The following is a 27,087-nucleotide window of genomic DNA, read 5'->3' on the forward strand; positions in this document are numbered from 1 at the left end:
TCTTAATCTTGATATTTTCATTTACTATTTTTTAATTAATTGTATGCATGTTAGTACATTTTAAAAGTGCTTGATGGGCCAAGGTGAAAGAGATGGAATAAGTGCAATCTAGAATCTTTTGTAAACTGAAATTAAAAAAAAAATCAGCAATGAAATGTAGATCTAATAATTTTTAATACTTCCTTCTATTACCTATAGTAAAAAGAATGTTACTTTTCACCCCCAAATTTAGGCTATTGAATGTAATTTTCTCAATCTGAATATCATTTTCTTCTAGAAGGTAGTTGTAACAATATTTATTTTTCAAAGTCATTATTCAACATGGCAGTCATTTAGCAACTATCATAGAAAATGGTTTTTTTTTTTTTTTTTTTTTTTGGAAATTCTAAGCATGTTTAGTGGTAATGAACAATCAAGCTTTCAAAAGTGTCAGAAAGTACTTTTAGGCCTACAGGAAGTGCCTCTAGTTGCCTATAGGGCCCTGAAGAGGAGGTCAGATACAATGGTTCTTCAAAGTGCCAGAGGCTATATATGAGCCCAGCAGTATAAATTCAGAACAAATGAATTCGGACTTAATTTGGGAGGAATTTAGAAAATTTAACAAACAGGTCTTTTGCTCTCTTATTTTTCCTATCATTTACTGTGTCCTTACATATCCTGCAATACAAAAAAAAAAAAAAAGAGCAGTTTTCATAGATACATCTGATCTCTTCAATATTTCACACATGTAAACTTATTTGGCTGTTTTAAATAGAATTCTGTGATTTCTTCAATGCCTCAAAATATAGATATACATTAAAAGCATTATTTTAAAATATAAAAAAAGTGATTCTTTTTTTTTTTAAAAACTGGAGGGGTGGTACTACTCTAAAAAATATACCAGTGAGCTGGGGTACAGGTCAGTGGTAGAGTGTGTACTTATCAAACACATAGTCCCCTAAGTTTGATCCTGAACATACGCATGTACATGCGTGCACACACACAAGAATATACTATCAAGCAAAATGAAGCATGTAACAACCTGATGGCTGTCCCAGATGATGTGTCAGGGTAGTTCTAAAATGAGTTGAAAGTTAATAATTAGAATCAACAAATGGGACTTACTCAAACTAAAAAGTTTTTTCTCAGCAAAAGAAACAATAAGAGAGGTAAATAGAGAGCCTACATCCTGGCAACAAATCTTTACTCCTCACACTTCAGATAGAGCCCTAATATCCAGAGTATACAAAGAACTCAAGAAATTAGACAATAAGAGAACAAACAACCCAATCAACAAATGGGCCAAGGACCTGAACAGACACTTCTCAGAGGAGGACAGACAATCAATCAACAAGTACATGAAAAAATGCTCACCATCTCTAGCAGTCAGAGAAATGCAAATCAAAACCACCCTAAGATACCATCTCACTCCAGTTAGATTGGCAGCCATTATGAAGTCAAACAACAACAAGTGCTGGCGAGGATGTGGGGAAAAGGGTACACTTGTACATTGCTGGTGGGACTGCAAATTGGTGCAGCCAATTTGGAAAGCAGTATGGAGATTTCTTGGAAAGCTGGGAATGGAGCCACCATTTGACCCAGCTATTCCCCTTCTCGGTCTATTCCCTAAAGACCTAAAAAGAGCATGCTACAGGGACACTGCTACATCAATGTTCATAGCAGCACAATTCACAATAGCAAGACTGTGGAACCAACCTAGATGCCCTTCAATAGATGAATGGATAAAAAAAATGTGGCATTTATACACAATGGAGTATTACTCTGCATTAAAAAATGACAAAATCATAGAATTTACAGGGAAATGGATGGCATTAGAGCAGATTATGCTAAGTGAAGCTAGCCAATCCCTAAAAAACAAATGCCAAATGTCTTCTTTGATATAAGGAGAGTAACTAAGAACAGAGTAGGGACGAAGAGCATGAGAAGAAGATTAACATTAAACAGGGATGAGAGGTGGGAGGGAAAGGGAGAGAGAAGGGAAATTGCATGGAAATGGAAGGAGACCCTCAGGGTTATACAAAAGTACATACAAGAGGAAGTGAGGGGAAAGGGAAAAATAATACAAGGGGGACAAATGAATGTCAGTAGAGGGGGCAGAGAGAGAAGAGGGGAGGGGAGGGGAGGGGAGGGGGGATAGTAGAGGATAGGAAAGGCAGCAGAACACAACAGACACTAGTATGGCAATATGTAAATCAATGGATGTGTAACTGATGTGATTCTGCAATCTGTATATGGGGTAAAAATGGGAGCTCATAACCCACTTTAATCAAAGTGTGAAATATGATATATCAAGAACTATGTAATGTTTTGAACAGCCAACAATAAAAAATTAAAAAAAAAAAAAGACTAAAATGAGTTGAGGGACAAAAAGCAAAAAAGAACAGGTGGATGGAATTTCCTACACATCAGCAATTTCAGATTAATAACAGGATTTAGTTTAACAGCAAAGATTTTTCAGGGAAAGGGAATGAAGGATGTCTTTAAAAGTTTCTAAGTGAGAAAAGATATGTAATACTAAAACTGAAATAAAGACCTAGAGGATTGTGCTCTGTTAATAACAAGTAGTGGGTTTCAGGATACACATTCCCTATGTGTATTCCTTGCTGTTAATACTATGCACATTAGGGCTGGTAAGATTAACACATTTCCTATGTGTATCCTGAAACCCACTACATTTACAAAACTCTACTATTTGGGAACATATATCAGTTTGTTTGTTTTCTCTTAAGTTTCTTTAGCTGTCCTTAAGCCCAACCATACCACAATCTTTGAACAGCAGGGCCATCTTGTGTTTGTATTCTACTTACGTATAGGTCCTAGTACAGTCCCCACCCCACCCCCATCCCTCCAAATACACTGTGGGTTTTCAAAAAATATTAGGAATAAGTCGATATGTTCAAGGGGGAAAAACATTTCACATTAATGCCTTCCAGATAGCGGCCTCTTTTCAGAAAGAGAAAGGTGCTTGCTGTTAATATTACTCACATTAGGGCTGGTATAATTAACATTATCATTCTCAATCAGTGGCATATGGGTAGAAGAGTTAGCAAGTTCTTCTCATTTTACAAATTAAGAAATTGTAGGATGGAGAGTGAAGTGGAATTGGCTAGGGTCCCACAGAGTTAGTGGAGCTGCCTACTTCAGTACTGTCATTCCTCAACCTTCAGATCTGAGATAAACTACTTCTGTTTGGTGTCTCAAGGGCCATTCATACATACCCTAAAGATGAGTTCAAAATCTTCTCTCCATACAACTATTTATTTCTGCATCCTCTAATTCAGTTAATGGTATACCTTCTCTATCTGCCCTCTGTGCCTCAAGGTAACCTGGACAGTATTCTAGATTGCTTTGATTTCTTCTTCCTTATTCTGCTATCAATCATTAGTGTTCTAACCATTTTATCTTCTAATTATTTATCACATGAATCTTTCATGACTCCTGTCCTTAGATTTTAATTTCTCCTCTGCACTGTCACAATCTCTATTTAGTGTCTATTTATAGTCCCTCAATATTATCTTCTATGTTGCTGATAGTGTGATCTTATAGAAAATGCAAACCTGGCATGTTATTTTACAGCTTCAGGCTCTTTAGTGGCTGCATGTTACCTAAGAAAAAAGTCCAAGCTCCTTAGCAAGGACCATAGGTCCTCAAAATATGTGGACCTTTCCAACCTCAGCTGGTACAGTGGCATGTGCCTATAATCCCAGCAACTCTGGAGGCTGAGGCAGGAGGACTGAGTTCAAAGCCAGCCTGGGGAAATTAGTGAGATTTTATCTCAAAACAAAAGTATCTAACCTAAGCACATTCTTCAGTAATATTCTACCGTCTCCTGTTATCTGAGCATCTGATGCTGCTTTACACTTCTGATCCAGTGTCATCTTCTTGGAGGCCTCCTTGATTCAACTGCTCATATTTTTAACACAGCACTTAATCTGCAAAAACTGTCGCTATGTCCACAGAAGTGTCTAAAACCATTCATGGCAGTCCCTTGCTGAGCCCAAGGCTCTCACCTTCCTATCTCCAGGGCCTGGTACAACAGTGGGCAAAGTAGATTTCAGAAGTTTTGGGGTAGCATTATGTTAAATGAACATCTAGGAATGGGGTCTGTTGGGTAGGGGCACAGATAGGGACAGGAGCTGTGAAAAGAGAATAAAAAAAACTTTGTCCAGAGAAGGTGTTGATTAAGCTGAATCTTGAAGAAAGTGGGGAAACAAGGGTGATAAAAGACATACCAGACAGAACAGTATTTGCAAAGGTCTGAACCCCCAGGAGAACCTGGCACATTTAAGAAACTGCAAATGAGGGGCTGAAGTTGTAGCTCAGTGGTAGAGTGTTTGCCTTGCGTGTGTGAGGCACTGGGTTCAATCCTCAGCACCACATAAAAACAAATAAACAAAATAAAGGTATTGTGTCTGTGTACAACTAAAAAAAAAAAAAAAAAGAAACCGTAACCAAGTCTAAAACAATGACACATGACTTCAATCCCAGTGACTCAGGAGGCTGAGGCAGGAGGATCACAAATTTGATGTCAGCATCAGCAAAAATAAAAGAGGGCTGGGAATGCAGTTCAGTGATAAAGTAACCCTGGGTTCAGTCCCCAGTACTGCCAAAAAAAAAAAAAAAAGGTAAAAATTTAGAAACGAATATGACAGAGGGCAGGATCCATGTGTGAGGGTTGCTGGGCTGGAGATTGGAAAAACAGATAGGGCCCATGCTATTAAAATGTGGCCTACATCTAGATCTTGCAAGAGAATTAAACAAATATTTACTTCAATACTGCCATTACTTCAGGTACGACAATCTTCATGCATCTTCATGCATCCTAATCTACTTTTGATTGCTTATCTGGCATTAGTTGTGTTACTTTTGAGATGTTACCTTTCTGTCTTGTTTGCCTTACTCATTCTTATAAAAATAGTACCTACCTCAAAAGGCTGTCTGAAAAACTAATGTCAATAAAGAACATAAAATAGTGGCACACAAAAAGATCAGTGGGTATTTTTATTGATCTTCCTATACTGACAACTGATGAGATTTGAGAGGACGGAAGGGCTATACTTGAAACTCACAGGACGTAACAATTTCAGTTTTTATCTTGGGAAACAAAACTAGCAGGAATCTCAGTTTTATGTTCATGATTTCAGGTAATACTGAAAAATGACCACCAGATTCCTCTGGATATTTTATATTTGGTAATAAGTTTAGCTAGAAAGCATATACTCAAAGTATAATCTGTCCAATTACTTTTAAAGGTTTATGTTATAGTTGCTTATACTGAAGGTCATTTCCAATTTTCTGCCTACTGAGTGCAGCCTTGACTGATTTCCTGAAGTTTACTTCTATTGAATGGCATTTATTCACTTGCAAACTTTTTTCCTTATTGACTCCCAAGTCACTTCCAGCTAGAATTTTAAGAGAAGGGTTCTTAGAAATTGAGTAGTCCAAAATTCTAATTTTACAAACAAGAAAAGTGAAACACAGAGGTTGACTGACTTATCCAAAGTTGTTTATCTTCTCTGAGAACTGTTACTCTTTCCTAAAATGTGCTGTTGGATATACCCTCTATTAATCACAGTGTTTTCAATGTGGGAACTGTGTGCTAATTCCCAATCCTTGTTTATTCTGAGTGAACCTAAAATGACAACATATCTTCTTCTGGACCTTGGAAAACATGATTGTTTTCCTCTTATTTACTCATATTTTGTGTTCCCTAATGATAAATACCTCATGCACGGTGTTTTCCTAATTTCTGCTAAAAATCTATTAGTATGCCCAGTGTCTATAAAATCATTCTCTCCCAAGAAATGTTTCTTTTATTTAACCATTTGACTGGGTAGATTGTGATCTCACTGGTATGGCTTAGATGTTGTTCTAAAATTTGTAAAATGGTTACATCTCCTAGGCAGGCTTCTAAGAAAAATTTTGACAGTCAGTGCTTGACAGGTTCAGTGTTCCTGTTTACTGACGTTGTACTCAGCCTAATGGGCACAAGGCCTACCAGCTCACACTCCTACCTAACCAGTTCTGCTCCAGAGGTGGGCTCTGTTTCTCTGATACACTCTGGAGCCTGGCCAGTCACCTAAAGTGAAGTCTGGTGTAAAGACATGAGCTGAGGGGCTAGGGATGTGGCTCAAGTGGTAGTGTGCTCACCTGGCATGAGTGAGGCCTTGGGTTGGATTCTCAGCACCACATAAAAATATTGTGTCCACCTAAAAAACTAAAAAATAAATATTTAAAAAAAAAAAAAGAGATGAGCTGATTCAATCAGATTCTTGCTCTTGGGACTATGGCTCAAACTCAGGATTCATATAGTAAAGACAAAGTCTGAAAGAATGCAGAAAGGTAATCCATAAAACATACAGGTATGAGGGATCAGAAGTTATAAGAGAAACTATGTGAAAGCAGAGGCTCTGAGATAGATAAAAAGCAAGAATAAGGGACTCAAACAGGGGACCAGACAGGGATGGAAAGAGTGGGCTGTATAAAAATATAAGTGTTTATTGCATGAAGAAGTTACACTAGTAAATGTGCCGAAATCTCACGTGGTACCCCATTGATATCTATAATTCGTTTTTAATGTATAAGTTAAAAAATAATTAAAAAATGTAAAAAGGAGTGCACACTCCATTCTCCTGTTGTTAAAGGTCCTACAGGGGCAATCTCTTTTGGTTATCAAGCATAAACTAACATTTCATCACCTGTAAATGAAACATTTTTCCCTTTACCACTACCTGTGGATGCAAGCTCGGTCCCACACCCCCTAATCCATTCTTAGTACAATGGATTTGCTTCTTGCAACCCAAAAGACTAAGACACCTGGGAGCACTAAAGTGAGCTTTCAGTTCTATGGCCATGTGCGACTGAATGGCCAGGTCCATTCTCAAGGGAAGTTTTGCATACACAACAAACTGGTCCTAACTTTACCACTCGTAGCTTTCTTGTCCATCCTTATTTCCTTCAGAAACAAGACGCTAATCAATGCTCCCAGGGCAAGAACCAAGGTATCCAACTTGGGGGGAAGTCACGAGTTTCTGAACGTCTTCTCTGGCACAACGAAGGGCAAGCCCTCTGCTCCTCCCCGCCCGAGGTTTCAGAGGACCACACCAATTAGCAGGGACACGTTTTTTGGTGGCGGACCCTCATCACCGTCGAGAGGCAGCCGGCGCCCCTCTGAGGTTCCCTGCCCCTGGGAACATTCTGGGGCGCCCGCGCCCCGAACCCTCCCGGCCCCGCCGCCCGCCGGGTCACCTGTAATTATAGGCGTTGAAATGCTTGCTCTCTCTCAGCATCGCTCGGTACAGATCTAACACTTGTGCGCGGCTGGAGGCTGCCATTTTGGAAAAAGAACCAAGAAAAAAAAAAGTGGGGGGGGGAGGGAACCCCAAACCAAAAACACCAAACAAACCCCAAATAGGTCCTGTTTGCGGAAGTCCTGAGTTTAACTCAACCCAAATTTCAGCCTATACAAAAGCCACGAACGAAATAACCCGCAGCAACAGTCTTTGCCCGCGGGCGGCCCTGGGCCTAGGTGAGTACCGTTGCGGCCGGCGCCCGGCGTCCCGCGCCTCTTGGAGGCGGGCGCAGGCAGGGCTACGGGCAGCTAAGGGGGCGGCGCGGAGGGGGAGGTGCTCGCGCTCCCGCCTCCTCCGGGGAGGCTCCCGGGGTTACGAAAAGCGCCGCTCCTGCGGCCGAAATGGGCAATGAGGCTGGAAACCTGGGGCGGCCTGTGACCACTTGCCACGCTCCTCGGTGGATGAAGGTCAGCGGCTTGAGCACTGAAAGCGCGCAGCCGGGTCNACATCAGTGTCTCTGAAGCTTGGCTCTTCTTCGCACCTGCCGGAGGCCGCGTTGCCCGGGTTACCGAGCGCGCGCCGCGCCGACGCCCCGCCCTCGACAGCTATGGCTGCCCTCGGCAGTGCCTGACAGACTAATTGCCATTTCGAGGGTGATTTTACTTTGGCTGAGCCCTGTCGCGGATTGCAGTTTGGGTGTGTTCTCTTGGCTGGGGTTGCCGTGTAATAGGCGCCGTGGTGACCGGCCAGCGGCTTCCTGGCGCTCCGGCCTCGCTCAGGACGACTGTCTCAGGGACCTTTCGTGTAGGACCCGCTTTTGGTCAAAATGGCAGCGCCCATCGCGTACTGGTGTCCATGAAGTGGCAGATTGAGCTGTGGGTGAGAGCGTGTAAGCTTGCCGCGTTTCTGATTTTGAAACATCCCGGGTCTGAGCTCCCTGGAGGACGGTGGGTGTGTGGTGGCCTTGCTGCAGCTTGGGGTGTGACGTAGGTGGTTAATATGGTAGGGAGTTTGCACTTCGCTGTGGATTTTTCCCATTTCCGGGATATTCTTTGAGGCTCTTGAGGTGTCCCCCACCCCACCCCACCCGCTCCACGAGTCAAGAGTCCTCAGAATTTTGTGATCAAATATTTAAAATGGCGAGAATTCTGGGTTCTAGATGTTCCTGATCAATTAGAGAATCTTTAGGGCTTTAGTGACTCTCAGTATTATTTGACAGCCAAAGCAAGAAGCTAAGTAAGTTATTTTCCATGGCTTTTTTCAGAAGACTTCGAATTTTCTGAATTACCTTCTTAATGTGGTGGATAAAGTTTCGCGTTTTGCTCGTTGACCCTGGGACTGGGCTCCGGGAAACCTCATCCAGTTCTGCTTACTGTGTTTGTAAAGCACTTTTGTTTTTGGACTGTTTATGTAACCGACTTTGGAAGAGCCATAGTTTTCTGTCCCAAAACATAGCGAAGTTTAATTTTGTATATAAAAACCAAGTTTGCATTAACATGTGTTCTGTTGTTTTATCTGGTTTCGAGACGACCTTTCCTCTATATTGAAACAACTTAGTATTTTCAATAACTCTAAGCACAGAAATCGCTTCTGCGACCTTACCAGGCTTTGTAGTGTAAGTAGAACCTGGTGTCCTTGCATCCAAATACTGTAGTCGTGGTGAAATGGCCTTTTAGAAAAGGTGTTGAGCAAATGCTTTAATAAAAGCCCCTTTAAACCACCTGTCTGATTTCTTAAGGACTTCTACGTCTATGAATCTCAAAATAGATTTTTTTTTTTTAAACAGGGTAGCAGAACTTTTATTACTCTTGTTGATGGGTCAAGTTATTGTTTCGAGTTTGGTGAAAGTACTTGCAATACTTTTTCCTTTGGGATTTATTAGGCTCCAAGACCAAGGGAATTACACATTGTTATAGAGCAGGATTCAGAGCTGTTTTAAGATGATACACTGTTAAGTGCTGATGATATAGAATATGTGGCACCTGGAAAAGCAACATTAACACAAGTTACAGATAGACAAAGCTATCAGAGTGAAAAGGATGAACAGGAAAATTGTTTTGGTTTGTTTTAAAATAATGAGAATAAGCCAGGCACTGTTGGGAAGGCCTGTAATCCCAATGACTCTGTAGGGAGACTGAGGCAGGAGGGTCACAAATTCAGGACCAGCCTCAGCAATTCAGAGACCCTGTCTCAAAATAAAAATTAATTTTTTTTCTCAGATTTTTGCATCCACCCAAATAAAGCAAATAAATAAAAAAGGGCCTGGGGTGTAATTCAGTTGTAAAGTACTTCTGAGTTCAATTCCCAGTAAACCCTCCCCCCAAAAGTGGGGATTACATTTTTATTGTATTTTGCTTTCATCTTGAAAGTGAATAGTTACTGTATACATTATGCCTAAGAAATTATAATAATTACTGACTGGTTTTTTCCTTAAGCCTAATTATCAAGGAATCTAGTATACATTGATTATAATGTGTCTCAACTTTCTAAACATATATGTAAAGCTAAAGTTGTTTGGGTAGCCTATTCATCTGTTATTACGATAAATGGTTGAGCTTGAAGTGACAGCGTCCCAGTGTTGGAAGTAAAATTTGTGGGACGCTGTTATGGTTTGGATATGAGATATCTCCCAACATCTCATGTCTGAGACAATGCAAGAAAGTTTAGAGAGAAATGATTGGGTATAGCCTTAACCTAATTAGTGAATCAATCCCTGATGGGATTAACTGAGTGGTGACTGGAGGCTGGTAGGGTGTGGCTATTGGAAGTGGTTCACTGGGGACATGGCTATGGGGTATATATTTTGTATCTGCAGAGCAGAGACTTTCTCTCTCTGCCTTCTGATCACCATGATGTGAGCTACTTCCTTCTGCCAAACTTTCCTGCCATGATGTTCAGCCTCACCTCGAGCCCCTAGGAAGGGAGCCGACCTTCTGTGGACTAAGACCTCTGAAACTGTGAGCTCTTAAATAAATTTTTCCTCCTATACAATTGTTCTGGTCAGATCTTTTAGTCACAGCAGCAAAAAAGCTGACTAAAACAGAGTCAATGGATTTGGGCTGGGCACCCACAAGTGGATCCAACAGACCAAACCAGCAAAAAGCTTAATTATAGTAACTTACCACTGGTTGGTTGCTGGAGGCCCTATAGCCAACTAACCAATTAAATTTTAATCATTTGATTGACTAAGCTGTGGCCAGTTAACATTTCTGTGCTTCAGTTTTTCTATAAATATAGACAATAGCATAATAAATATAGTCAAATAATACTGTTGGTTGGAGTTCTCAGAACCTGCTTGGGTTCTGGGGTTTCCAAATTCTCAGACTACTTTTGTTTTCTTTGCCCAAAGACACTACTAAATTTAATTGGTTTAAGGAGTTTCCCTTTTAATACTATTTAATGTTAACTTTTTACAAAAAGACCTTATTTGAAACAATTTACTAGTGTGCTGAACATCATTGCCTATAAAGAGTAACAAAAAAATTACACTTTCACTGCAGGGATGACTATATATTTTTAAAATATTAACTATTTGAGATTTCGAGTAAATTGGACTAGAAACTGAAAATGAATCTTACTGATGTCCTTCAGTATGCATTCTATTCTGTACTGTGTTTTTTCTTAGGTAATAACTGTAAACTAGAAGGTACCTACCATCAAGCCCCCAAATGTAAAAATTTCCTTAACATTCATGCAAACATAATTATAAATATAACTTCACAGAAGTTTGCATAGTTTTTTGCCTATATAAAATCATGTATTGCCTTTTATTAAAATTAGGGTTATCAATGAGTATTTAATGTTTCATAAAGAGACATTTCTCTTAACATAATAAATAGTAGTTTACTATCTTTATGCTTAATTATCAAATTGATGTGTAAAGAAAATTTTATATAGAAGCCACGCAATATTTAGAAATTATTGTACTCCATATGTAGACACAGATCTTCATTATACACTTCTCTCTTTCTCTTTTTTTTAATAGTATTTCATTTAGAATTTCTTTTTAAAAAATTTTTTAGTTTTAGATGGACACAATAAATTTATTTTCTTTTAATATGGTGCTTAGGATCGAATCCAGTACCTTACACATACTAGGCAAGTGCTCTATCTACCCCTGAGCCAGAACCCCAGCCCATCATTTGGTATTACTTGATCCTTCATTCTAAGAGAAAGCAAAACTGGGAGAGACCATAAACATCATATCAGTGATTTGTACAGAAGATCAAACTGAAATCCTTCTTTTTTTTTTCTTTAGCATGAGTGTTTTATGTGTGCCATACATTATAAAAGGTAGTGCAGTTACAGTGATGAGAGCCCCCTCCTCCTAGAAACCTATAGAGGAATAGACAAAACAGTAATATTTTTAGTATAATGTGTTTGAAAGGTGCTGTGATAGGCATAGTAATACCAAATGCTAGAGTAGTACAGAAGTGGGATATTCAACTAGGGACTGTGACCTAAGGGAAGACTGAATATAGCAGAAGATGCAGAAAGAGTAGCGAAAGCCAGATGATGAATGTGTTTAGAGGTTGCAGTGTATATAAGACATAGAAGCATGAAAGTGAACCCCATCTATTTAGGTAACTTTTTGTTTGTTTGTTTTGGATACCAGGGATTGAACTTGGGGGCAGTCAATGACTGAGCCACATTCCCAGCCTTATTTTATATTTTATTTAGAGATGGGTCTCACTGAGTTGCTTAGTGCCTTACTGTTGCTGAGGCGGGCCTTGAACTTGAGATCCTTCTGCCTCATCCTCCCAAGCTCCTGGAATTACACCACTGTGCCTGTCATATTTAGGTAACTCTTAAGTGGTTTGGAGTGGTAGGAGGTGAGAAGGGAGGAACATCTAGTGGACCACAGAACTGCTCCCTACCAGCTTCCTTTTAGTGATGCTTACTCTTTTTTTTTTTTTTTTTGGAGTTAGTCATTTTCCTCCTATGCATTGGCTAAGACATAAGTGAAGTAGAACTTAACAGTTGAGCTTTTGAGATGCAGATTTGTTATCCAGGCTTTTGTTTCAAACCCTGATTTTGAATCCTATGTTGGAGGAGCACTGACATTTCTTTTATCTGTATACTCACTCGAAAGCTGAGCAGGCTGGTACTTGTAACTTGAGGGCCAAAAATCAAATACTGATTCCAGGAGTTTATAGGTAGTACGTTTATGCATTTGTCCTCTGAAAGCTCACATGTGAGAGGACGCAAGGTTTGTAGGAGAAATGATTGGGTTATAGTCTTAGCCTAGTCAATGAGTTGATGGGATTAACTGAAGGGTAGGGTGTGGCTGGAGGAGGCATTGGGTTTGGCTCTGGGTATATATTTGTATCTGGAGAGTGGAGTTTCTCTCTCTGGTCATCATCATCATCATCATCATCATTTTCTCATCATCTGGTCACCATGATGTGAGTTGCTTTTCTCTGCTACCCTTTCCCACCATGATGTTCAGCCTTACCTCAAGCCCTGAGGAATAGAGCCGGCCTTCTATGGACTAACACCTTTGAAACCAAGCCCTCAAATGAACTTTTCCTCTGCTACAGTTGTTCTACTGAGATCCTTTAGTTGCAACAGCGAAAAAACTGTTATAACATATTGGATGGGAAGTGCTGCAAAGCAGAGAGGTCTCAAGGTGAGGAGAGGCCATGTCTGACCCTGATGTTTAGGCAACACTCAGACAAATAGCCTGGCTGTTTTAAATTCCCTGGATGATCATAGCTAGAGTTGGTAAACATTGATCTATGGACATTGAGAGGCTTTAAGGAGGAAGTAGTATTTGGGTTGGTCTGGGGGATTTAGGTTTGATCTGGGCCTTGAGAGCAGTTAGGGGTGTGGTTGCGTTGGTAAGATGGCTACTGCTGGAGGAACACTTACCCTTTACCTTGGGCAGGGTAGAAGAGATACCCAGAGTGCGGGCTGGGGGACAGATAATGGTGTAGTGACCAACTGGAGGGGGCTCTGTCCATAGATGTTAGGTGCAAGCCAGTCCTTTTATGTTCAGTTAACCCTTTCTGATCAGGTGGGAGAATGGTTACCTCTGTTAAAGGAAAGCCAAGAAGTTAGGTTGCTTAGCCAGGAACTAGGAAACAGCTGGGGTTGGAGTTGGCCCAGAATGTTGTGTGTCTGGCTCTGCTGCTACACTGCCTCACAGATGGTCTTCAGTGCTAGCTTCGGGAATTATATAATTCTTTAATTTTTCTTGTAGAATGTAGGTAAATTTTACTCATTTGAATTTTAATTTATTGGATTCTCACGTATTTGTAAAGCTGTTTTGTATAAGAAATATTATAAATATTCAGAGACTCTCAAATGTTTTCTTTTTTATTCTATCTTTTTAGTATTTTGAGATACATTTACACTTTTTTTCTATTTTTCTATTAACATGTCTTTGAAAAGACTTGATGCCCTTTTTAGGTTGTCTGTGTGTGTGTGTGTGTCTGTGTGTATGAGAGAGAGAGAGAGAGAGAGAGAGAAATTGACATTTCCTTTTGGGATTTTCTAAGACTAACATATCTGTAGATACTCTTTTCAGATAGACTTAGAAAATCTATTTTAAGTAATTTTGGAGAGCCATGGTGTGTTGTGCTTAGATATTCTAGCTTCATTGATTGGGTTCCCTAATTTCTGGTAGCAACAGTGAAAGTGACACTCGATTTGGGGAAAGTATATCAATTGTTACTTAGTTCTAGAGAATCTTTTATTTATTTATTTATTTTAAAAATTCTTTTACTTTTAAAAGGAAGAAACCATCTTTTCTTGCTACAAGCCTCTATCAGCATGTAAATTCTTCCACACTGTCTGGTAATATCCTGTTAGGTTACCTTCTTTTTATTTCTAACTACTTAGGAGGGAGAACTAGTGTGATTTTATGTTGTCCATACATTTTAGAATGATTTGTTAGTGAAACTAACTGGTGATTCCGATAACTATTATTCATTTAAGGTTTATTTTCTCTTCTAGGAGTTTACCAGGTACTTTTATCAACATCTCATTTTAGTATTTTATTTATTTATTTATTTATTCATTCATGTTACTTAGTTGTACATGACAGCAGAATGCATTTCAATTCATCATACACAAATGGAGCGCAACATTTCAATTCTCTGGTGTACACAGTGTAGAGACGCACCATTCGTGTAATCATACATATACCAAGGGTAGTGATGTCCATCTCATTCCACCATCTTTTCTACCCTCATAACCCTCCCCACCTTATTTTACTGTTTTTTCTAAAGACAAATTTGAAGTTCTGATTGTCCTTTCTGAATGGGGATTAGTAGCTGCCATCTCTTGTTTGTTCAGGTAAGTTGGTTGTTTACAGAAAACACTTAGTATTTGCAGTGTTTATACTTTGGGGGGGAATGCTGTTTTTCCAATCACTGGAAAATATTAGGTCATTGTCCTAAGATATGCAATACTTAGTTCTAACTGATTTCTTGGAAGGACAATATATCTTTGAAATTATACTGGAAACTGTTATTAACAAGGAAGCTATACATAGAATTCATGATGTCTTTGCCATTACAGTAAATCCTTTACTTTATATGACTTAATATTTTATAACTTTTAAATCTAAAAATTTCTTTCTTTTTTTTTTTTTTAAAGAGAGAGTCCAGAGAGAGAGAGAGAATTTTTAATATTTATTTTTTAGTTTTCGGCGGACACAACATCTTTGTTTGTATGTGGTGCTGAGGATCGAACCCGGGCCGCACGCATGCCAGGCAAGCGTGCTACCACTTGAGCCACATCCCCCGCCCTAAAAATTTATTTCTTGTGCACAGTGGAAGCAGATCAGTTTGGCAAGCCTGTCATCTGTATGTGTAATTATGAGCTTGAGTTAACTAATAACATTAAAGAGTAATATGAGCATGACTCATGTGAAATGGATTAAAGTAATACTGGCAGACAGTAAAACAGAATTAGCTTTAGTTAATTAGGATATGTTTATTGGGAGAATTATCTTCATGGAAATTCCTGGAATTCTTGAGTGCAGAGGAAAGTAAAATGGAGAAGTTGTGAAATAGGAGGAGGCTAACAGGTAGTATATTCTCTTTCCTTGACCATTTTTAGGTAAGGACATTAGCATTTTGTTATTTTTTTTTTTTTTAAAGAGAGAGGGAGAGGGAGGGAGAGAGAATTTTAATATTTGTTTTTTAGTATTTGGCGACACAACATCTTTGTCTGTATGTGGTGCTGAGGATTAAACCAGGGCCGCACGCATGCCAGGCGAGCGCGCTACCGCTTGAGCCACATCTCCAGCCCAGCATTTTGTTATTGTAACAAAATACCTGGGGCAGTCCACTTATAAGCTGGAAAGGTTTATTTTGGCACATGGTTATGGAGGTTTTGGTCCATGACTGATTGGCCCAGTTGTTTTGGGCTTGGGGCAGCACATCATGGCCAGAGTATGTGGCGGAGCAAAGCCACTGATCTCATGGCTGGGACATGAAAAAGGAAGAAAGGCAGGCCTCCCATTAGGCCTACCTTCAAGGTTTTACCATGCCCCAGTAGCACCAAGCAAGGGACTAAGCCTTTTATCACACAGGCCTTTGGTTGACATTCTAGTTGCAAACTGTAACAAAGTGGTTATCTATTTCAGATCTTAAGCACTTTGAAATAAGTGCCTATGCCTGAGCATTTGTAAGTTTAGGTTCAAGAGGAATGCCATTTGTGTCCTGGGTGCTGTGCAAGCTAGCTCTGTGGTGGCAATTGTGGTAGAGCCTTCCTTTGCAGAGCCCCAGTCTTCAGTCTCCGATAGTCCCTACTTTTGAAAGTCTCCGCAGCAACTGTCCCAGATTGATATATTTCAGGACGTTCACGGGGTTAACCAGACCTACCCAAGGAGAACCTTGATGCCCCTACTAAGAACCTTGCAGAGAATGCCCAGTTGTGGTGTTTCCTTAATGTCCCTTTTTGTGCTCTTGAAAGCTATTTGAAAATAAAAAGTTTATCGGAGTCCTGGTCTGTGATGTGTTCTTTAAATGTGTGTGAATTATCAGACAGTAATTTCTATGCTACTTTTTTTCCCCGAAAACCTGTAGCACTTTTTGGATAAAGTCTAAGCTCTGCAGCACACCTTGTAAGACCTGAGAGTGGCCCTGTCTTCTTCTCGAGCCGCCTGTCATGCCTTGTTCTTTTTCACCTGTGGCTTTTCAGCTCTTTACTACTTCCTTTTACTCTCCTCTGGGGACCTCTGTGAATCCTACCCAGCTGTTTGGGCAGCTCTTGTTTCCCTTCCTAATTATACTTCAGATCTCAGTGCTTACTTGAAGGTACCCTCTTTAATGAGCAAATTTTCCTCTTTTATGCTCCTTGGTGAACTGCCTTACACTGACAGTGACTTAGTTGTAAGAAACAGGAACCCCAAGTTGAATGGGTTTGGGCCACTATGGTGACTTTGTCTGCTGTGCCACAGGAGTTCAGAAACCACAGGGGTCTTACAGTTGGTTGTTTGAGTGAAGTTGCCAAGGCCTGGTTTGGTTCGTTTCTCTACCGTGTCTTTTGCATTGTCAACTTCATCCTTAGGCTGGCATCCTCTCTTGTTGGTATAAGTCCCCAGCAGCTCTAAACTTCAGGAGGTTTCTGGAACCTCAGAAGAGGAAGAGATCTTCTGGACCAGGAGTCTTCAGCATTACTTCCATTCACCACATTGGCCCCCATTGAATTCTATCTTCTCCCATCTCTGAATCAATAATTGACCATAGAGAGAATCACTATTGTTTTAGGCCTAATCTCTTGCTTAACCCCTAGAGGTCAGGGTGGGGCACCTGACCTCTAGGGTTCAGTGAATCAATCACATAAGCTGTAACTCATTTGTGAAAATTATCAGGTACTGTTTATTGGCTATCCATTTATAGGCTGTGAAAGTTAGGGGATGAGCACATAAACATGGGTGTGCACACAATGAATCTGAGGTAGTTACCAAGAAAAAGGGAAGGGATTTGTTGTAAAAGGTAACAGCTCAGTAGAGAATTCTGGCTAGAGAAGCATTTCTTGGTGTGATTACTTGGTATCAGCCTGTATATTGCATGAAAATAGGGACTGTGTCTGTTTTTGGTTACCATGGTCTCTCCAACACTTTGCTTCTAGCTTTGCATATTGTAGGTGATAAATGAGTATCAGTGGTTCAGTGAATCAATCACATAAGCTGTAACTCATTTGTGAAAATTATCAGGTATTGTTAATTGGCTATCCACGAACCAACTTCTTCCTGGCCATCAGGACTCTGATTTTGTGTTTGGCTCAACAAATTGTTTGATTATGGCCTTAGGCAGTCATGTTGATTCAGCTCTTTACCAGATACTTGGTTCTGATAGCCAGGGATAGCCACAAAACACAGCTCTGGTTAATGAGATGAAGGAGAGTTTACTAGGTTTCTGGGAAAGATTTTCGTTTCTATTAAAGATTGACTATTCACAAAAGAGGGTGTGCTTATGCCATCTCTTCTCTCCTGCCTGGGACACTGGTATGACTAATGCTCAGAAGAGCCCTCTTGCAAATAGCCATCTTACAATCACTTGGAGAAAAGCATGTGGGAAAGACCAAGAGAATATGAGGGACTCCCCCTTAACTACTGGCTTTTGTGCCTTGCTGAATGAACCCCGGGAACTGGATTTTTCTAGACTTCTTGTTAAAAAATGTTTTGCCATTTGAAGCTGTATTTGGTTATTTCTGTTAACTTGCAACTCAACTTGCCTTAATATAGTGCCAAAATAAAATAGAGATTCCCTGCTTCAGCCTTGCCAACATTTTAAATTTTAGGCCATCTTTCCTCCTTATGCAGTTTTGGGATAGTTTTATGTATTTTTTTTTTTAAATAAAAGTCTTACATGTATACATACACCAATCCTTTTTCACTGAAGGATGTTTGTACATGAAGACCCCTCTCATGAATCATCAATATTCTGTCATACTCTTCAGCTGATTCATGAGTACTCAGCTAAATGTCATGTCTGTGAAGTGTTCCCTTACTCCAATGAAAATTACACCCTCCTGATCTTATTATTTCATATAATATCTTATTTTTTTTGAAATTTAAAATTACATATCTATATAACGGCGGGTTATTGGTGTTATCCATTAACAGAGAGAGATTCACAAAGAATAATATTTATTTGGGAGTAAGCAAGAAGCATTGTGGTGTAGAGTACACTGCCCTAGAAACCAGGAGCACATTTGAAAAGGATGGAATAAAGGGAACATTTTAAAGATAAATGAGGAGGATTGCATAAGTTACTTTCGAACAGTAATCCTTGACCACAAGGATTAACAACAAGAGTATTCCAGGATTGATAACAAGGATGACGCCCATCCAAGGTTGAGCCATCAGTCACTGGACAGAATCCTTGTAGGAATATTCTTTGGTAAGGTTCTGATTATGGCCGAGTTTCTTGTGCTAGTTCTTATCAGGCATAAGTGCCTGACATTCTCCCCTGTGTAACCTCCTGGCTTCTTTATTTTTGGTTAGGGCTTGGCACAAGCAGCTTTGTTTTGATCCTCTTCAGCTTTCACATCAATTTAATATTGATTTCTCCCAGTAGTGTGTTAATTCCATGAGGGGTAGAATTCCATGCCCCTATTAATTCCATCGTAGGCATAGTGCTTAGTAGGTACTCGGTACGTATTTGGTGAGTAGTGAATGAAAGAAAAGAAGCTGAAATCCTTAGATGCATTTTTCACCCTCTTGTGCCATCCTCACTGGTGATTTTTAAGCAATATGAGATGTTTTGCCACGGAGGAAATTCCGTTGAACTTGTTCCAATTATACTGCTCCCTGTTGGTCAGGGTTTGGGTTTAGATTTTATACCTTTACACTTTAATTCTCTTTGCCTCAGTAGAAAATATAATGGGAGTAGCATTGTCGCTTTGGATATTAACAGAACAAGCATGATGGCAATAACCATACAAGAGTGATAGATATTTTAAATACTTTTTCCTTTTATGTTGTGATTTATTTTCCTAGAATTATGTTACCTTAAAACTGCTTTATTGGCTCTGTTTTTATAATTTGGAGTTAAGAGCCTCTGACAGTGAATAAAGTTTTTATTTTATATTTTTTTGGATAATTCTGGAAGCATGGAAATGGTCATCATTTTAGCAGATTATTGTGCTTGCTTACTCGGCACATTATTTAGAATTGCATTTGCAATCTCTTTTCAAAGGGTAGCCTCAGAAGGGGTTCTATGAATTATTGACACAAGTTATTGACTTACAATGGAAATATTTTAAAATAAATTTTAGTTAGAGCATGCTACAATCTTAGATTGTTGGTATTAGTTTTTCTGTGGGGAGATTTACTGTGCGTTTTTGAAATGAAGGTAGACATTGTATATATGTGATAGGTAGAAAACTAGACTAGGATTTTTGTTGATTTAGTTGCATTTCACAGCTATATCACATTCTCATACTTTATCATACAACTTGTATGTCACTTTATCATACAACTTATGTGATCATATAATTTATTTTCTCAATCAGGGCATTTTTTAGTTCAGTGAAAGTGAGTACTTTTAATAATTATGCTGACACAACAGGCATAAACCTGAACAGTCTTGGGAACACTATGACATGATCACCCTATTTGATACACTAATTTATAATGACTGTTAATCTGTATAATACCCTTGTATCTTGGGGACCTTCCAAAATTTAGGGAGACATCCACTCTCATGGTTAGGTTTGTTTACAATGAGGAATTGCAAGAATCAAAAATCCAAAGTTCATAAATGGCTTCACTTCCCTTTTATTCCTCCTAGAATGGGCTGCATCCTTGCACACTCTGTCCACTGGTGTCCTTCTTCAATTGTCTGGATTGTTTTGGATCCCCAAACTGCCTTGGCTCCATAGGTGGTAGGAGATAAGGGTTGAAGGGCACAAAAAAATGGAGTTCCTCGATTTAGTGTTGGATTTCTTTGTATAGGATTAGTTGGCTGTACTAAGGTGTGGGAGGAAGGGAAGTATTTTATCATTTCACTTAATGTGGAAATTGTGGCTGCATTGTTGCATCAATTACTATTTTGTTTTGTTTGAGATTCTAAAAGAAAACTTCTGAATATTAAAACATAAAAAAGCAATCAGGCATTTCAGTAGTGGTGCAACACTGGCACAGTGAGCAGGGATTTACCGACTTTTCAGGTCTTTTTCCCCTTACAGTTTTTGCAACATGTGCTTCCTGTAGTCCTGCCTTTCCTGGATTAAGGGAGTCATTGTCTGTTAATTTGGTCTGCCTCTCACAATAAAGAAAAATGGTTATATATCAGTGTGATGTGCTATTAAGCCTCAGTTGGTTATATATCAGCGTGATGTGCTATTAAGCCTCAGGTAAGAATTTCCTTGTTCTATAGACAATATTTAGAAGCTCCCTTATTTTCCCAGATTTTAATTGATTGCCAGGCGTTGCAAAGAATATCTGATATATATTTTACTTGATTCTAATACCAGTTGTTATCCATATTTTGCCAAAAACAGAAACAGAACCTTCTCCCCCAAGGCTTTAGAGAGTTTGAATCCTGGCCCCATTAAACATGATGGATTTGATGCTTGAACTGTTTGATTTTAAAATGTTTGTGTTTTTTGTTGTGCCAAATTTGATTTGGTAGTATGAAACTCAGAAAGCAACCTTGAAAAACTAAAAATTTATATTTGATTCTTATTTTCTGTACTTAGCATCCTTATACACTGGGTAAGCATTTCCTTCTGGGTAAACATTTATTTTTAAATCCTTAATTATCCATGACTTGGGTTATTCTGCTTTCTCTTTGGCTCTCTACTTGAGAAAATTCAGTTGGTATGTGGGTGCTTAAATATGCTTATAGTGAATGGTTTTGACTGTGCATACAGTATGTACTCAATGAATTTGATGAGATCTGAGCTTTGGTTTCATAGTTTTGTTAGAATCCCTCTCAAGCTTTTTTCAATTTCAGAGTATCAGTTTTTGTTCTTGCTGTAATGTATGCTCTGCAATTTTAGGTGGAGAATATGGATTTTAAACAATTCATAGTCCTGACAGCTGAACCAGTTATAACTGTGGTTTTCATACCTGTATGCTGGGAAGGAATAGCTTATGAATCCCTTTGTGTTCCCAGCATCATCTGGACATTAAACAAATTTCTGACAGTCTGTCTTCCCATTTTTCAAACACAGGTAGTGTAGTGATTGTAAAAATAGTCAATGATTAGAAGCTATTGTGACTCATTAATTTATCTTTAAGTAACTTTCTTTTTAAAAATTAATTAATTTTAATTAGGTATATATGACAGAAGAATGCATTTTGATTCATTGTGCACAATTGCAGCACCGTTTTTCATTTCTCTGGTTGTACACGATGTAACGTTGCACCATATGTGCAGTCATACATGTACCTAGGGTAATGATGTCCATCTCATTCCACCATCTTTCCTGCTCCCATGTTCTCTTCACACTTCTCCCTCCCCCTTGCCCAATCAAAGTTCCTTCATTTTTCCCATTCCCCCCACCTCCCTTATGGATCAGCATCCACTTACCAGAGAGAACATTTGGCCTTTGGTTTTTTGGGATGGGCTTACTTTGCTTGGCATGATATTCTCCAACTGCAAACCAGGATAAGTAACTTTCATTTACACAGTGGATAGTGAAAGTGTGTAGCTGATCTTGGGGGAAGGGTTGGATAATTTTTCTAAGTTAAAAATTTTTCCAGACTAAATAGTTTGGGAACCCCTGCTCTGGTCATGATCAGACCAGGAGGTTTCTCCCTTGTTAACCATATGGTTCTCACCCTGTCTGGGACGACAGAGCTTATTCTTACACCACTCCCTCCTGTTCACTTGGCCGAGGTGTCATCCTTGGCTCCCACTCCTTTTTGTAAACATAAGCAGTTGATAACGTTCATCTATTTTACTTTTAATGTTGCTCCAGTTTTATTTGCTGAGGAATATATTGTTAGCTGACAGATACTGAAATAAATTATTACATTGAATAGTCTTTGCATAGGATTCAATAATTATTTATGTAGATTCAATAAATATTTGCTTACTGACTGACCAATAATTTAATGAAATATCCCACTAGTGCTGTAGTTTCATGATTTACTCACATTCCTTATTTTTGTTATTTTTCTTCCCCTCAAAATTGGATTTCTTTCATCCTGCAGAGTTCTTGTATTAGAAGTTGAATAATGTAGACTTTGAAAGGTGTATACTGTGTGCATGTATGAATATATAGCATTTAATTCCACTATTCTGTATAATCCTAATATACCAATAAGAAGTATATAAATAAATTGAAAATATGTGTGATTGTGGTTGTTCAGCTGTGCTTCTGCTTCACCTCTTTGGCATTCCAGGTTCAAGCCCTCATCAGCTTCTTTAGTGTTATTGTGACTGTTTGCTTATTAAGTGCTAGGAGTTGGGTAGCTTTGGTGTTAGATTATTTAATACTCATAGTAATCTTGTAGAATGAGGAAACAAATGGTAAGTAGCCTGGCTAGGATTTGGAGTCAAATGTGTTATTGCCTGAATTTTCTAGAAGTTTCAAATTTGAATAGTTCTCTTCCTTCTTTACTGACTTGGCTGACTCCTCGTTATAGTATTTCACTAGGACCCAGTCGTCTACTAGCCTTAGCCGTTGTGCATTGTCATTTCCTGTTCATATTTTTACATCCCTCCTTGCCTAGCTTAGATTATAAATCCGGTACTTTTTAATGTTATCCTAAAGGTCTGTTCTAGACTATACAGTTCTCAGTTCTAATTGTTTTCTTAATGTGCATTTAATAGTAGAATTGATTTACGGTGTAAGGAAGAAATCTTGTTGATATGTACTGGCTACTCCCTGAATATTTCTACACTTGACTTGGTAAAACTGTGTATGCAACGGAGATGTTGGCATGGTGGATGGAATGCATATCAACTACAGTTTTTTCTCTGTGTCCCTTTAAAATTGTATTCAGTGGGGATAACCTTCTCTTGCCTGTGATTGAAAACTTATTCTTCCTTTACTTACGCCCTCTTTAAAAGACCCAGTGATGGTAAAGGGTGGTGATAGAGGGCTATTTTTTCTTTTTCTCTGCTTATTCTTTTCTCCTGAACAACTGTCTACCACCTAGGCCTCTGCTAGAGTAGAATACTGGGTAAAGGAGAGAGAAGGGACACACAGTTCCATGTTAGCTGGGTGGATTGTTCCTCTAGGTGTCTGTGGGCATTTTTCTGCGTTGTTTAGAAAGAAGACCCCCACTGCATAATATGGAATATGTTTACCTTATATATATATTTTTCTATATATATCTTATATAATATGTCTTATATACTATATCATACATATTTTATAAATCATATGTAATATATATCATATATGATATACATATATCACATGTATATCACATATATCATATATGATGTACATATATGATATATATGATATATATCATATATGATATACATATATTATATATATATATGTGTGTGTGTGTGTGTATGTATGTATATATATATATATATATATATATATATATGTATGTATATATATATTCCTTGAATTAGGGTATTCTTTGACTTGCTTGCTACCCAACCCTTTGCACTTGGCTCTTCTGAGATTCTTCCATAAAAGAAATGTTACTATTGATGCCCTTTCACCAGCCTAGATGCTGTGCTGGGAAGACTTAAAATGGTTCCCTGTAGGCCCCATCCCATACTGCCTTCCTCTGGCCCCAGAGACACACCCACTGCTCAGAGATGTTGCTCAGCCTTCCCCAAGGAAGCCCTTTGCTCTTGTCTTCAGCCCTGCTGCAGGTTATCAGTGGTTTCAGTTGCCAGGTGGGTGCATATTCATGGTCTGTTTTTCTGCATGGACACTCATCATCCCCTCTTCCAGAGGTGTTGGTTGAAATTACAGTTCCTTGAACTAGTATAAAACCGAAAAGATCACTGTACTTGAGACCAGTCATGGAATGCTAATATTTGGGTCATTAGGATTATTATTATTTTTTTTTTTTTTTGAGAGAGAGAGAGAGAGAGAGAGAATTTTTTTAATATTATTTTTTAGTTTTCGGCAGACACAACATCTTTGTATGTGGTGCTGAGGATCGAACCCGGGCTGCATGCATCCCAGCCCTCATTAGGATTTTCTTGACAGTTTTTGCTGACCTGTATGGTTGATTTGAAAGACAAAAAGAGTGCATTTTCATTTCTTCCCACCTTCCTTCTCTACCCTTTGATTTTTTTGGGTTTTGTGATTATGTTAAGATCTTTATCTTGAACTTTCTGTTGCCAGTAACTCCAGTGTTTAGCTATTCCCTTTTAAATGGTTTCACTGCTCATCAAATTCCTTTTATAGGGGTTTTCCATTTTTGGATGTGTATTTTAACCATTTTTTTTTTCAAGAAACATTTTATCATTATAGTGTCCTTGAATTCTTGCATGTTTTATCCTGAAACATTGCCCAGTCTTGAAACTGACTTGAGCAGGGCTTTTCTGTTGTTTGCTTTTTTCTGCCCAATAATATGGAATATGTTTACCTTATATATATATTTTTTTCTCTATATATCTTATATATATTTTACATATATCTTATATAATACATATTATAATACATATATCTTATAATGTATATAATATATAATATGTACATCTTATATATTATATATATATTTTATAATCTCTCTCTCTTCTCTTTGATTTTAATTATTTTTCCTTGTGCTGGGGGGCTGGAATCCAGGACTTAACACATGCTAAACAAGCTTTCTGCTACTAACCTATACCCCAAGCCCTGCAATCTCTTTTTGGTCTTATATGTCTTGTTTGGCTTTCTCCTCCATATGACTACTTTATCTTTTTCTTTAAACTTGATTTTTGATTCCTTAGATTATATAGAACAATTTGTGCAAACACTTTGATTCCTAGGGTACTTTTTTTTTTTTTTTGATGAGCATTTTTCTTTTCTTTTGCCCATGTGTTAAATGTTTATCCATCTGTGTCTGTGATGGTGTTAGCCCTTTTTGGGTAATTACCCATTTCTGAATTGGTTTCTGTTGAAGAATAGTCACTGTGCATCTTCCATTCTGGTTGGTTATTTCCTTCAGTCTGGGTGCACCTCAGTTTGTGTTAAGATGGATGTGACTTATGTTGAAAGTTCTATCTTGTGACGTAGTGACTACTGCTCTTTCTTTCTGCCTCCATGCCCCAACCCTGTCTCACTGTGGCAATAACTCAGGATAGGTTCTGGATATTAAAGACAGTGTGCCTTTGATGTTCCTCCTTCTTCAGTTCTACCTCCCCTATGAATTCTAGGGTGAGGTTTATTATGCATATGTGTGTGACTATATTCCCCTAATTATATATGGATCTTAACTTTTTCTATAGAATAGAAAAATATGGTCCTTACTTTTCAAAATGTGGCCCCAGCCTCCCTTGCCTTTTTTTCCTTTTTGGTGGGTACCAGGGATTAAACTCAGGGGCACTAGATCACTGAGCTACATCACCAGCTGTCTTTTGTGTTTTATTTAGAGACAGAGTCTTACTGAGTTGCTTAGCGCCTTGCTTTTGCTGAGGCTGGCTTTGAACTCATGATCCTCCTGCCTCAACCTCTCAATCCCTTGCCTTTCTTACTTATTCTTTACCTCTCCCTCTTTTGTTCTGCAGTTGATTCATCCCAAGCTTGGGACAATATTTGCCAGTTGATCACATATCTGGGCCTTCATATTACTTAGTTGCAAAAGTGCTTCATACAGATTTCCTATATGGATCTCATTATAATTTAACATGATTTGTTTGCTCTTCAGTAATTAATCTGTATTTCCCCTTTTAGACCTAGTCAAAGGATAGCAGTCTGAGGACTTGGAGGGATATTTCAGTTTATTATATATTAAAGAACATGGAATAAAACTGTGATGTTAGCATTCTCTTTTCCTCAATATTTTTGCAGTAATTTTGAAGTTCAGACACAGAGAATGTTATTGTAGGCCTTGAAGTCAGAATTTATATCTCAATTTATATCTTCTTCTCTTTCTGGTTTTCCATTTCCAAAAGAGAAACTATCCCCCAAACGATCTCCTTCTAGTATCTTTTAATTGGGTCATCTGTGAACTTTTACTCTGGGTTTGACAATTATTTGATTCATGAAGAGGAGACAAGAGATCAAAATGTAGACTGGGCAGGGGAAATGAAACTTGCTTTGCTTTGTATCCATCTTGTACTCTACACCTTACCTACATTCCCACTTTCAGTTTTTAATGGGAAATCTGAGGAAGGGGCCCTGTTTCTAACAAGTAAGTTAAAGCTTACAAGGTGCATGATTTACTGAGGTGTTGAAACTGGACTTTAAACCTGAGGTCAAAGGTCTCAGCCTCAGGAATGAGTGTGTTCTGAGATTTGGATTCCTTTTGCCCCAGCTAAGAATCTCTTTCTCCTCTATATACAGGTGACTCAAGTTCTCCAACTTTCCTCCTTTGCTCTGGCATCCAGATTCAACCCTTTGGTGACAGTTTGGATTACTGGCAATAGTGTGTAACACATAAGTTATGATCTTTCCACATGTCTGTTTCAGAAAATATGGAGATTGTACTGTAGTTTTGACATTTTGAGAAATTGTTGATTGGATGCTTCTTGTGTGTAGAGAAATGAGCTAACAGATGCCTCTCTTTATTACTGCCAGCAGCTCCCTTGGATTGTCCATGGGTTGACCCAGCTCTCATTTTTAATACCTGCTATGCAGGTTACATCTTATTCATTGAGATCTTGGTAGGATCCTGATGAAATATAGTGAATCCCATTTTACATCTGGGAAATTGAGGCTAAAGGTTGTTCACAAATGGGCCAACATTACACAGCTA

The 27,087-nt window shown here is 38.7% G+C and overlaps 2 protein-coding genes across 12 annotated transcripts in view; one reads left to right on the forward strand and one right to left on the reverse strand.

Moving 5' to 3' along the window:
• The window catches only part of Lyrm4 (LYR motif containing 4), a 149,523-nt gene extending 141,714 nt beyond the window's left edge, over window positions 1-7,809 (reverse strand). Inside the window, exon 1 of the mRNA XM_048799746.1 lies at window positions 7,249-7,809. Within this exon, the coding sequence (XP_048655703.1) occupies window positions 7,249-7,334 (86 nt within the window). The 5' untranslated portion in view covers window positions 7,335-7,809. The remainder of the gene's footprint in view (window positions 1-7,248) is intronic.
• A 239-nt stretch (window positions 7,810-8,048) lies between these two features.
• The window catches only part of Fars2 (phenylalanyl-tRNA synthetase 2, mitochondrial), a 509,560-nt gene continuing 490,521 nt past the window's right edge, over window positions 8,049-27,087 (forward strand). For 2 of the 11 annotated variants that reach the window (XM_048799738.1, XM_048799741.1), the window contains exon 1: window positions 8,052-8,181. The gene's annotated coding sequence lies outside the window, so the exon portion shown is untranslated. Of the gene's footprint in view, window positions 8,240-27,087 lie in introns of all 11 variants that reach the window. The other 9 variants (XM_048799745.1, XM_048799744.1, XM_048799730.1 and 6 more) reach the window with 9 other exon arrangements.

The sequence above is a fragment of the Marmota marmota genome, unplaced genomic scaffold (genome assembly GCF_001458135.2).
Source record: "Marmota marmota marmota unplaced genomic scaffold, marMar, whole genome shotgun sequence".
NCBI classification, from domain to species: domain Eukaryota; kingdom Metazoa; phylum Chordata; class Mammalia; order Rodentia; family Sciuridae; genus Marmota; species Marmota marmota.